Source organism: Zalophus californianus, chromosome 4, assembly GCF_009762305.2.
Source record: "Zalophus californianus isolate mZalCal1 chromosome 4, mZalCal1.pri.v2, whole genome shotgun sequence".
Classification (NCBI taxonomy): domain Eukaryota; kingdom Metazoa; phylum Chordata; class Mammalia; order Carnivora; family Otariidae; genus Zalophus; species Zalophus californianus.
Genome location: NC_045598.1, coordinates 97,624,456 through 97,638,056, shown reverse-complemented (window position 1 = coordinate 97,638,056; position 13,601 = coordinate 97,624,456). Strand labels below are relative to the sequence as shown.

General features: G+C 42.3%; 1 protein-coding gene across 2 annotated transcripts in view; it reads left to right on the top strand.

Annotated features, from left to right (window-relative positions):
- Positions 1-13,601, top strand: part of CASQ2 (calsequestrin 2) — a 68,705-nt gene that overhangs the window by 15,041 nt on the left and 40,063 nt on the right. The window contains exons 2-4 of one of the 2 annotated variants that reach the window (XM_027613271.2): positions 9,521-9,605; positions 12,297-12,397; positions 13,402-13,513. In XM_027613271.2, the coding sequence (XP_027469072.2) occupies positions 9,521-9,605; positions 12,297-12,397; positions 13,402-13,513 (298 nt within the window). The remainder of the gene's footprint in view (positions 1-9,520; positions 9,606-12,296; positions 12,398-13,401; positions 13,514-13,601) is intronic. The other variant, XM_035727381.1, reaches the window with a different exon arrangement.

Sequence of the window (13,601 nt, the reverse complement as noted above, 5' to 3'; positions counted from 1 at the left end):
AAGATGGTACCTACCAGAGGCACATAGTACCTTAAAATTACAATTTACAGACTACTTCATGTGCAACATAAATATGAAATAGTAATACATTCAAGTGTACAGAGACAAAAGAGAGTAACAATTCTACTTTTCAGGATGGGTTCGGGGTCTATAAAAGTAGATTTTCTTGCAAGTCAGGTGTTGGATGTTCATCCTATGAATTTGGGATTTAAATGACAGGACAAAAATATGGCAGTGTTCATCACTTTTTCATTTTACAGGTGAATTTAGTAATATACCATTTCCATCAGTTAGTGTAACCAGATGACTTTAAAATCTTCTTTTTTAAAAAAAATATTTTATTTATTTATTTGAGAGAGAATGAGAGAGAGAGCATGAGACGGGGGGAAGGTCAGAGGGAGAAGCAGACTCCCTACTGAGCAGGGAGCCCGATGCAGGACTCGATCCTGGGACTCCAGGATCATGACCTGAGCCGAAGGCAGTTGCTTAACCAACTGAGCCACCCAGGCGCCCAAAATCTTCTTTTTTTTATTTTATGAAAATATTCAATGAAACAAATTTATTTATTTATTTATTTTAGAGAGTGAGGGAGAAAGGCGGTGCGGGGGGCAGAGGGAGAGAGAGAGAATCTTAAGGAGGCTCTGCACCCAGTATAGAGCCCAACTCGGGGCTCCATCTCACAGCCCTGAGATCATGACTTGAGCTGAAATCAACAGTCAGAGGCATGGGGTGCCTGGGTGGCTCAGTTGGTTAAGCGACTGCCTTCAGTTCAGGTCATGATCCCACGGTCCTGGGATCAAGCCCCACATCAGGCTCCCTGCTCAGTGGGAAGCCTGCTTCTCCCTCTCCCACTCCCCCTGCTTGTGTTCCCTCTCTTGCTGTCTCTCTCTCTGTCAATTAAATAAATAAATAAAATCTTCAAAAAAAAAAAAAAACAGTCAGAGGCTTAACTGACTGAGCTACCCAGGAGCCCCTCAGTGAAACAACTTTTATTGAGATATTACTGACATACAACATTGTATTAATTTTAGGTGTACAACATAATGATTTGATACATATGTATATTGTGAAATGATCTATCACAGTAAGTTTAGCTAACACATCCATCACTGTACATAGTTACTAATTTTTTTGTGTGTGATGAGAACATTTAAGATCTATTCTCTTAGCAACTGTGAGACATACAATACAGTATTATTAACTACACCCATTATACTGTATATTGCATCCCCAGGACTTATTTTTCTTAGAGCTGGAAGTTTGTACCTTTTGACTCCCTTCATTCATTTCACCCACCCCCCACCACTTCTGGCAACCACTCATCTGTTCTCTGTATCTATGAGTTCAGTTTTGTTTTTTGTTTTGTTTTGTTTTGTTTATAGATTCCACAATTCAAATAAGATCATACTAAGGGCAAGGAACTAATATTTTTTGAGATCCATTCTGGTCAGGTACTCTAAAGGGAGAGCATGGGGAGAAAAACAGACATGGACAGAGAGCTTACAGCTATCAAATGTGTGAGTATAGCTAAACGATTGTGTAAGTCAAGGTGTGCTTACGAACTGGGAAAGAAGTGTAAAGGAAGAGCACAGCGTGTCTTGGACAAGAGTACAAAAGGCACCTGATTCAGACTGGGGGTCAGGGAGTGCCTTTTAAGGAACTGACATTTACGTGTAGCCTTCAAGGATAGTCAGAGTTGGTGACATATGGAGAAAAGGGTCTCCTGAAAGAAGGAAGGGTGTATGTGGAAGCAGAGTGCATTCAGTGCCTTTCTGTGGGTAGAACCAGGCATTCCCTGCAGGCACCTGCAGCCGGTGCCTAGCCTAGGGCTTGGGGACACGGCCGAACAGGGACATCCCATGCAAAGACCTCCTGGGGCAGGAAAGAGCTTGATGGTTTGAGGAACTGAAGAAGAGTGTATTAAGGAAGAGGCAGAGTGGCCCCAAATGAGGTTAGAGAGGCAGGCAGGCCAAATGGTACAGGGCCCTGTTGGTCGTGTTGGGGATTTTAAATTTCATTCTGAGTGCATGAAAGTTAAATCCATGCTAATCACAGCCCACTAGGCTCTGCATGATTTGACCTCCCCACCCATGAGCTCTCTCTCTCTCTCTCTCTCTCTCTAATTCTCCATAACCCTTGTTTTCTACCTTTATTCCCTTCGTACCTACCAGTTAATTTTTCATTAGCTTCCTCCTTAATGAAATCACAGGGTCCTTGACACTGTCTTATACACTTCTATTGGGCATATACCTCGATCATAGCAGGTCCTCGATGAATAGTTTTTGTTTTCTTTCCATTCCAATACATTAGGCTTTGGTCCTTTCGAATTGGCACAAAGTCTGGAAACTTACCCAGCTGTCATAATCTTAAGAAAAAAATATATAACATTTATTAAGCACTTATTGTATGCCAACACTGTGTCAACAACTTTATGTGCATTATCTCATTTAATCTTCAAAACAGCTTCATGAAATAGATATTGTTATTGTCCATATTTTATAGCAGAGTCCCAGCACTTGTGATCCAGTCAGGAATCCAGGTCTCTGATGCCAAGCATTGTATTATTAACCACTGGGCCAAACTATTTAAAGGTGGGATTCAGTTATTCATTTAAAGATGAGATCTACTTTGATTATGTCATTGCAGAGATAACAATGTTGCAATAAATACCTATATAATGCAATAAAAAGAGAGAGAGAAAGGGTATACTATGAATATCTACTTATTTACACTGACTTTTGCATATTACTTAGCATAACCTTTTTCTTTTTTGTAAAGTTAGTTTATACTCAAAAGAACCATCTAGAATCAAAGCAGATCCTAATGTTTCTGGAAAGAATGAGCACTGCACCAGTGCCCAGGGCTGTATGTACCAACCAATAAGTGACAACCTCATTCTCTAGGATGGATGATAAACAAGACCATCTGAGAAGTAACCAACCAACCAAACAAACAAAACCAATGGGGGAAAGATTGTAAGTCAACAGGAGAAAATTGCAGTCAGATCAGAAAAGAGTATTCCAGTTTTCTGAGAATTCAGGAGACATATTGACTCTCTTTGTTTTTCTCTTCCTCATATTTGTAACTCTTAATCACTGTAGTTAGTGACAATTGCCTCTTCCCACTTTGGCTCATAAGTCCCTTGAACTTATGAAGTGCTTGGGCCAGTCCACCCATTCATCCAAAGTATGCTGAGTGTCTCTAAGGAGCTATATGAGAGACCAGAGGCACAAAATGGGGTCCTTCTCCTTAGGGAAGAAAGATGGACAGTACAGAAGAGGTTTATACATGACTTTAATGACTGCAAAATCAGTGTCAGAGTGCCATGTCCCTGTCATGGGCTATTGGAATTCACAGAAAGGAGGCTGGAGTGAAAGATGAGCCTGGAGCTGGCTTTGCAGCCAGGAGTGCCAAGGCTAGCAGCAACTGAGAGCATGCAGTGAGACTGGGCTGCAGGAGGGTGGAGAAAGCAACATATGAACTGGAGATTTAGGACCAAAGCAAAGGTGGAGACAAGATGGAGCCAAGTGTGAGAGGCAGAAAATGTCCAGCTGGCCCCATCAGCTCAGCGGGGATTCTTGGTCCTGGGGGGGGGCCTGGGTCATGTCAGGACTCAGCCCAGGAGGGCCCAGGCTTTCACCCCAGACATTCTCCCCCAACCCAGTCTCACTGCTCTCTCTTGGGTTGCTGCCAGCACTGGCCACCCTTGGCGCAGCCCATGAAGGGTGCTTGCTAGGGCAGACAAGAGTGATGACAGAGCTCAAGTGGGCAGGCTTTGGCCTAATCAGGGTGGAAGGCGAGCGTGACGGGACACTGCAGGGACTGTGCCTATGGGTGCCAAGGAGGAGGTGAGCAGGTCTCAGCTAGCATGGGTTTCTGGCCCATTTGTGACTGCGAGCTCTGTCCATCCGTCTGTTTTGAGGACAGTGACTGGCTAGGCTTAGTTAAACAGGCAACCCAAGAAACAGGACTGAGCTTGTCTGAGATAGCACCTCTCACTCATATGGGTTCAAAAGTCACATATAAATATGGATAAGGTAACTAGAGGCTATGCTTTCCATGCCTAGAGGAGGCACGCCTTTGCATCTACCTAAAGGCCAACAAAATATGGTGGTATAGGCCTAGGAGAGGTCAGGGGTAAAATTCTGTTTAATTCTCAGAGTTCATCGCTTATATTCTTACTCTTATTAGTATTTCTCTCCTGTGCCTAAGGTAGAGGGGTCAACAGAGCCAAGCATGGGCCTGAGGGTCACAGTTGAAAAACATGATACCATATCACTTTTGGATGAACTGACCATCATTTATAGCTGTGCTTTCCAAAGTGTGGTATGTGGCCTGAGATCTGCTGTGTCAGAATCATGGGGTGTGGTGGTGCAGCTTTTAAAAACTTACATCTCTGAACCCTACCCCAGCTCTGTTCTCTACTTTCTGCTGCTGAGGCCCAGGAAGCCCCATTTTAGCCTGTGATTTAAATGCATGTTGAAGTTTAGGAATCACTGCTAGAGGCTCATGCTCCAGGAGTAGGGAAACTTACTAATATCACAAAGCCATTAGGTCTCACCATCATTAATTTTGAATGATAGACAAGGGAACATTTAAATCAACATTTTGATAGCACTAAGTAGGGCAGAGTGGCTTATATGTCTACATTTCAAAAATGACCTTGTCTAATGAATTGAAGGCAATAGACAAAAGCCAAGTGACTTTGCAGAAAGATTGGCCTGTTTAAGCGTTGCCGGAAAGCTCAGATGAGTCATCACATAAACACTGATGATGATGTTTTTCATCTTAAGCCTTCCCTAGTCTCGGCCAAAATCCAAGGAAAGGAGAGAAAACTGCCCTAAGGGCAGGTGGTGCCATTTGTTGCCTTCCCCGCCACCCCCAGTCACCAGGGGCACTCCACAGAGCAGCTTCTGTGCTGTGACCAATATGCTTAGCCTTAAAGGAACAGAAGTGGGTAGGAGCAGAGAGCAAGAAAGGGAATGGGGAGCATGTGAGAAGGTTAAGGAGGGAAGAACGAATCGGCAAAGAAAGTCCTCAAAGAAGTTATAACAAGAAAGGAAATCCAAGGCAGAAGCCAGAGATGCTGGGAACAATGGAGGGGAACATAGGAATGAAGAGAAAACGAGAGAAGCAACCACAGAAGAGGAAGCAGAGGGATTTATAGCACAGACTGTAGAGCCAAATAGATCCAGGCTCAATCCAGGCTCACTCCACCAAGAAAACAAGAAATCTTAAAGGTATATGCACCAAAGAACAGAACGGCAAAATATGTGCAACAAAAACTGATAGAACTGAAAGGAAAGGTAGACAAATTCCTGATTGAGAACAAGGCATAGAGGTCCACTTTTACTACCTTTATTCAATATAATGCTGGAAGTTCTTGTCAGTGCAATAAGGAAACACAAAAAAATAAAAGGCGTACAGATTGTTCATATTTGTAAATGACAGAATTGTCTACATAGAAAATCCAAAGGAATCCACAAAAACAAAACAGAAACCTCTTAGAATTAATAATAGTTGAGCAGGGTTGCAAGATACAAAATAAACACGCACAAACCAATTATATATCTATTTACTGGCAATAAACACACGGACACCAAAATTTAAAATACAATACTATTAAAATCACTCAAAACATTTAAATACTTAAGTAGAAACCCAACAAAACATGCACAAGACTTGTATGCTAACAACTACATAATGCTGTTGAGAGAAGTCAAAGAAGATCTAACTAAATGTTCATGAGTTGGAAGACACCAAATTAAATATGTCAATTCTCCCTAAGTTAACATACAGATTTAAAGATTCAATGCAATTCCTGTGAAAATCCTAGAAATATTTTTTGTAATTATATGCAAGATTATTCTGAAGTTTATATGGAAATGCAAAGGAACTAAACTTGCTAAAGCTATTTTGAAAAAGAAGATCATGTGGGAGGTGCCTGGCTGGCTCAGTCAGGGAAACATGCAACTCTTGATCCCAGGATTGTGAGTTCAAGACCCACGTTGGGTGTAGAGATTACATAAAAATAAAATCTTAAAAAAAAAAAAAGAATTGTGTGGGAAAAGGCAGTCTACTCACCTTCAAGGTCTATTATATAGTGACTGTAATCAAGACCATGTGATATTGGCAGACAGAAGAGAGAAAGCAGCAATAGATCCACATAATTATGTCAACTGATCTTTGACAAAGGTGCAAAAGCAATTCAATGGAGGAGAGATAGACTTTTTAACAATGGTGCTGGACAAAAAAAAAAAAAAGAACAACATAAATCTCACACCTTACCAAAATATAGCTCAAAATGAATCATAAACTTAAAAGTAAAATTAAAATTAAAACTATACAAATTTTAAAAAAAGAGGGCATCTGGGTGGCTCAGTTGGTTAAGCATCTGATTCTTGATTTCAGCTCAGGTCATGATCTCAGGGTCCTGGGACCGAGCCCTGCATCGGGCTCCCCGCTTAGTGGAGAGTCTGCTTCAGGATTCTCTCTCTCCCTCTGCCCCTCCCCCTGCTTGCTCGTGCACGCTTGCATGCACTTTCTCTCTAAAATAAATAAATAAATCTTTCACAAAAAATTTTTAGAAAATGAATTAGGAGAAAATTTCAAGATACAGGGCTAAACAAAGTGTTCTTAGACTTAACACCAAAGGCACAATCCATAAATGGAGAAGCTGATAAATTGGACTTGATCAAAATTAAAAACTTTTCTTCTGTGAAAGGCCCTATTAAGAAAATAAAAAGATAAGCTACAGAGTGAGAGAAATATTCATGAACCACATCTCTGACAAAGGACTAATGTTAAAAAGCTCTCAAAACTCAACAACCAAAAAGCAACCCATTTACACATGAAAAAGTGCTCAACATCACTCGGCATCAGGGAAATACAAATCAAAACCTCAATGAGATACCACCTCACACCAGTCAGAACGGCTAAAATTAACGTCAGGAAACGACAAATGTTGGAGAGGATGTGGAGAAAGGGGAACCCTCCTACATTGTTGGTGGGAATCCAAGCTGGTGCAGCCACTCTGGGAAACAGTATGGAGGTTCCTCAAGAAATTGGAAATAGAGCTACCCCACGCCCCAGCAATTGCTCTACTGGGTATTTGCCCCAAAGATACAAATGTAGTGATCTGAAGGGGCACATTCACCCCAATGTTTAGAGCAGCAATGTCCACAATAGGCAAACTATGGAAAGAGCCTAGATGTCCATCAACAGATGGGTGGATAAAGAAGATGTGGTATATATCTACAGTGGAATATTACGCAGCCATCAAAAAATTGAAATCTTGGAATTTGCAACAATGTGAATGGAACTAGAGGGTATTATGCTAAGCGAAATAAGTCAACTAGAGAAAGATAAGTATCATATGATCTCACTGATATGAAAAATTTGAGAAACAAGACAGAGGATCATAGGGGAAGGGAGGGAAAAATGAAACAAGATGGAAACGGAGTGGAAGACAAACCATAAGAGACTCTTAATCTCAGGAAACAAACTGAGGGTTGCTGGAGGGGAGAAGGGTGGGAGGGATGGGGTGGCTGGGTGATGGACATTGGGGAGGCTATGTGCTATGGTGAGCACTGTGAATTGTGTAAGACTGATGAATCACAGACCTGTACCCCTGAAACAAATAATATATTATATGTTAAAAAAAAAAAAAAAGCAACTCATTTAGTAAAGAGGCAAAGACCTGAACAAGAATTTCATGGAAAAGAAGATACAGATGTCAAATAAGTACATGAAAAAATGTTTCAGCTTCATTAGACATTAGGGAAATGCAAATTAAAACCAAAATGAAATATCACTACACATCTGTTAAAATGGCTAAAATTAAAAATAGTGATAACTCCAAATGCTGGCAAGGATGTGGAAGAACTGAATCACTCATCACTACATTGCTGGTGGGAATGTAACGTGGCACAGCTACTCAGGAAGACAGTTTGGCAGTTTCTTTAAACATTAAACCTGCAATTACTATACTCAGCAGTCACACCCCTGATCATGTTTCCAAGAGTAATTAAAACCAATCTTCACAAAAAACCTGTACACTAATGTTTGTAGCAGCTTTGTTCATGATAGCCAAAAACTTTAAACAACCCAGATGTCCTTAAATGGATGAATAATTGACCAAACCATAGTACCTCCTTACCATGGAAATACTACTCAGCAATTTAAAAAATAAATGACCTTTTGATATACACAAAAATCTCAATGAATCTCCAAAGAAATATGATGGTTAAAGAAGCTAATCCCAAAATGTTACATACTACAGGATGCAACTTACGTAACATTCTTGAAGTGAAAAGTTTGCAGAAATCTTTTTAAGAAGGGAATGAGGGTGGGAACAAGCAGATATGACTATAAAGGGTTAACATGAGGGGTCCTTGTGGTTATGGATATATTCTGTATCTTGACCGTATCAATGCCAATGTCTAGTTTGTGATATTGTATTACAGTTTTGCAAGATGTTGCTTTGGGGGAAAATGGGTAAAATGTACAAGGGATCTCTGTATTACTTCTTAGAATTGCACGGTGATCTACAATTACCTTTTTAAAAAAGTTTAAAGAAAAGTGCTATTAATATTTCATGATCTCTCTGGTAGCTTATCCACTGTTTCTATTTAAGCACCCATTCACCAAATGGCGAGACCTAGACCTCAGTCAGTTAGGCCTCCCTGCTTCCTTAGATCTGAGTTTCAGGGAGGTTAACATGATGCCAGTCCTGCGTTTGATGTCATCATCCATGCTGGTGTCCACCCAGAGTAGCTTCCAGCCATCAGTCCCACCTAGGACACTGCTGCACCCTCTTCCCCATTGTGGCTGAGGGTTCCGTTCCAATGTACCACTAGTTCTTCCTCTCCGTGGGCTATGGGAACACTTCAGAAGCCATCTTGGGTCTATCTGCACTGACACACCCAGTGCACATTCCTACTCCACAAGCCCAGGGGCTGGGACAGATCAAGAACAGTGCTTGGGTATTAGGGACACCAGTCTTCTTTGTTTTCAGTTTCCTCAGCTTTCCTGGCATTCCTCAACTTTTTCAAGGGTGAGAGGGAGGATTTAGATGGGGCACGGTTAAGTGACCACACAGGGCGCGTTGGGAACTCTTGTGTCCCCACCTGACTCCAGGTGCAGTTGGTGGCTAGCAAAGGGCTCTGGGCCCCTTGTCATGTATCCATGGTCATTCAAGTACTCTTTACTTCCTTTTTGATTCTTCTCTCCCCCAATTCCAAGTTTATCTACCCTGAAAGCAGAGTACAGTGGATTTATTCTTCCAAATCCTGTATCTTAGATCTGATCCCCACATTTTCTCTCTTTGGTTCTCAGCCTTCTGCTAAACTATCCTCCTGGGGGATAGCATGGAATCCCTTCGTTGCTGCTTGAATTGGTCAGATTAGCAGGACACATGGAGGAAAATCCTTTTGTTGTCACACCATAATATTATCCCATGATTTTCCTACCATCTTTCTGTCTTTGGTCTGCTCACCCTCTGGTTTGTCTTTCCCTTCAGCTTGTGGCCCAGGTCCTGGAACATAAAGCTATAGGCTTTGTGATGGTGGATGCCAAGAAAGAAGCCAAGCTTGCCAAGAAACTGGGTAAGTAGGAATTTTTGAGGTATACCTGGAAAAACAAATGTGTCTTTCAAAAAAAAAAAACAAAGTCCAGTTTCATTTCTTCATGCATGATAACTGGACTATTTTTAAATAAATACAAAATGATTCTGCACACCTTAGTTTTGGGATGGGGAAGAGTTTCATGAAAGCAGTATTGGCCTGAATTGAATGATTTCACATGAAAGATCTAATGTAGCTTTGTGTCATTGTAGAAACTGACGCCAGAGTCAAACCTTTCTTTTTGGCTCCTAGAGCGGTTTAAAAGCCTAGCCTCTTTATCTCACTGCCATGGTGATCTCTCTGGGGGAGAGAAAAATTTCTTCTCCCATCACCTATTATTTCCTTACCTCTTGGCTGAAGCAGACAACACAAGATAGCATGAATAGTAGTGACTCTGAGGTCCCAGTGGTTTCTAAATGTAAAGCTAAACCCCAGCTGGGCATTATCATTGAGGGCGAGGGGTAGGATTTAGATGAGGCACGGTGAAGTGACCGCACAGTGCATGTTGTGATCTCTTGTGTCCATTATGTCATGCTTAAGTGCAAGTGCACTTTAAGACTCTCACCCCCCCAAATCCCAGGGAGAGAGAATATGGGGAGCTCCTCTGCTTTCCAAACACCCACACACAGGTACTGGCCGTTTTGCCTTTTCTGCATGACCAGTGATGAATGGCTATTTAAAAATAGCAGGAGGTTATAAAACAGGACCTTTAAAGAAAGGTTAATTGGATTTGGAGTAGTAAACACAGGGGGAAAAAAAGATTAGTAGTGGCGTCAGGTACATGCAAGTTCATTATCTTAGGGCATTACAAACAATTGTCCTCTATTTTATATTCAAGAAGACTACCTTTATTTTTTTAAGATTTAAATTTTTTGAGACTGTATCTAGGTTAGACACAAAGAAGTCATGACTGTAAAATGATAATGAATTATTAAGAATGTCTGTGGTATCTTTTCCCTGGAGACAAATTAGGGAATATGTTTTCCCTTTGAGTAGGAGAACAAAGTATGTTAAATTCTTTCCCTAGTCAAAAGCAATTCAGTGCCTTGTTTCTCTTCCTCCAGAACCTATTGGTTCCCTAGTTTTCTTTCCTATTGTTTTCATGGGAAGCTGAATTTGGGAGAATTTCCAGTAAATTTAGTTAGAAGAAAACACTAGTATTCCAGTGATCTAAAAATTTAGTGGGGGGACAAGCTGGGCGAGCTATCATAAGAATGGACCAGTGGATATTCTCCTAGTGGATGGAGCTTGAAAAATCTACATGAACATTTTCCCAAAAGCTCAGCCTGGAGGAATTGGGGCAGGTTCTTTTGAACTATTTGGTTCTCGGAGTTTACAGGACAGTTGTATTTTGTGGGCTTACGCCTTCATCTTCATCCTCTCTTCCATTTGCCTGAGTTTCATCTCCATCAGGCTATGCCTGAACTACTACAAAAGCCTCCTAACTGATCTCATTTAGAGCAAAATCCAACATTGGGACATCGGCTGATGTTCCCAAGGTACCCTTCATGATCGGTCACTGCTGGCCTCAAGGATACCTGGTACATCAGTCCTTTGGGTTTACAAATGGTGCTCCAGGGTGTGCCTGGGCTCTTCACATGCGCCCTTCACAGCAGGCAGTGGGCCAGCCTTTTCCCTAGAGGTTTTGCAGGAGAGTTCATTTGGAGAAAGCATTCTCTAGCTAATAGAGAGCTTGGAAACAATTAGTCTAAGGAATTAAGGATGCCATGCAGTTGGACTAAATGCCAGCCTCAGTTATTTAGCATTCCTGGGGGGAAACACAGTTTTCCAGCAAACATTTGTTAAAGCACACAGTATTACGCCAGGAGCAATGGAGGGTAGAAAAATGCAGAACCTTCTCTTGTGGCATTATCAGCTAACTGGGAAAAGAAGATATGCAGAATTCAGCTGCGATAGAAAAGTAAGCTGTTCATCCTAGCCATGGACATTTATGGGGTGCCTAACGTTTCAGGCTCTGGGCAAGATCCTGGGGTGCCAAGGGGAGAGTGGTTCTGCCTTTGGAGAGCTTACTGTTCCAGTGAGTACTGTAAATGGAGCCAAGAGAAGAGCAGTAGTGGCAAGAGGGTGGCCTTCTTGGGAAAAATGAGTCCTAAGCTGAGACTCAAAGGAACTGACCAGGATGAGGGAATGGGGGTAGAAGTGACTACAAATTTGGGGAACTAGGAGAACATCTGTGACTTTTCCTTTACACACCCTTTCACATCAGCCCTGGGGCAAGAAGCAAGGAAGTTGCACAGGGAATTAAGATAGCAAGTCTACCCAGGGGAGAATGTGAAGGGTGGGACTGGTGTTAGGTTGTGGAAGGATTGGAATGCCTGGCTAAGGAGTCAAGTGGGCAGGGGGGCATTGAAAGTTTTGGCAGGGAGAATAGGGCTGGCAGTATTTTTGGAAAATTAAAGCAATGGTAGGGTAGAGAATAGATTTTTCTTTCAGATTGAAGTCCAGGTGGAGTTGTTGGTTCTTGAGGATTTCAATTTAAATGTGTACTTTGGGAGCCCTTTACAGGAGTGGTTTCAAGATCCTAAGTTGAATGCTAGCCCCACTGATCCTGACCCCACTGTCATCCAGGGATCCTGATCCAGACCTCAGCCCACAGGATGGCTCTTCTTGCATCAGGATGATCTTTTCTTGGGGACTTTTTGTTTCTTCCAGGTTTTGACGAAGAAGGAAGTCTGTATATTCTTAAGGGTGATCGCACAATTGAGTTTGATGGCGAGTTTGCAGCTGACGTCCTGGTGGAATTTCTCCTGGATGTAAGCATTTATGCACAGTGGCCCTGCGTGGAGCTGTTTGGGTTCAGATATAGGGGGAAGTGAAATCCCAAAGTAAGAACAGAGAAGCTGGATAATCTGTCCTGGTCTAAGACAGATTTCTCGGGCTTCACAAAAAAACTAAGGAGTGCCTACTCCACAGTGCTATTTTCTTCTACTGGGAAGCTGGTCCTTAAGTTACCTTAGAAACTATTTTATTAATGACCAGAGGGAGTACCAGCTAGCACAGAGGGGCCTGGTGCCTTTTCCTCACAGCCTCAAAAACCCAGAAAGAGTGAGTCAGAAGTGAGTTGAAGGCCACCTCCTGCAAAAAAGCACCCGTAGACTCTGCTCGGCTCTCTCATGAACCCATCCTGCAAGCCCTAAAAAAAGTGAGGGAGGCCACAGAAAATTCTGGGCCCATCTCTATCAGCTAAGTGAAGGCTTTTAGATGCACATAACAGAAACCATGCTCAACTACCTGACACAAAAAGCACAAATGGAAGAGCAGAGGGAGGGCAGATTTTAGACTGACTGATAAATCACAGATGGTGCTCTTTTCAGTGTGTTGGCTTTTTCCTCAAGCTGACTCTTCACATTGGTTTTAAGATAACCAGTGATTGGAGCTGATATGTCACATCTCCTCATTCATATGCAATCGGGGGTGAGGGGTGGGGGAGAGGATCTGGCTTCCATTGTTCTCTTAAAAGGAAAGGAGAATTTCCCCAAAGCTTTCAGCAAATCTACCCTGAAGAGTCATTGGCCAGAATTGGGTCACATGCCATTTCTAAACCAGTAACGGACAAGAGAAATAGAATTGCCTAGTCTCGGCCTACCCTTTGAGTTAAGCCAGCTCCTCAGAAGGCACTGCTGCTGTGCACTCTGGGGGAGGATGGGGTCCACAGCTTCCTGCCAAAGTGTCCTACATGTGTGCCTGATGTCCCCGCAGTGGAGGGAACAGTTCTCTTATTGGAACATATTTCATGTGCGTGTGTGTGGCATTCCAGCTAATTGAAGATCCCGTGGAGATCATCAATAGCAAACTGGAAGTCCAAGCCTTCGAACGCATTGAGGACCAGATCAAACTCATTGGCTTTTTCAAGAGTGAGGACTCAGAGTGTAAGTTGTCTGTCAGCCCCACTTGTGAGTCTAAAGGCTAGATTCCCAACCAGATATGTTAGAATGTTGCCCATAAAGACGAGGGACC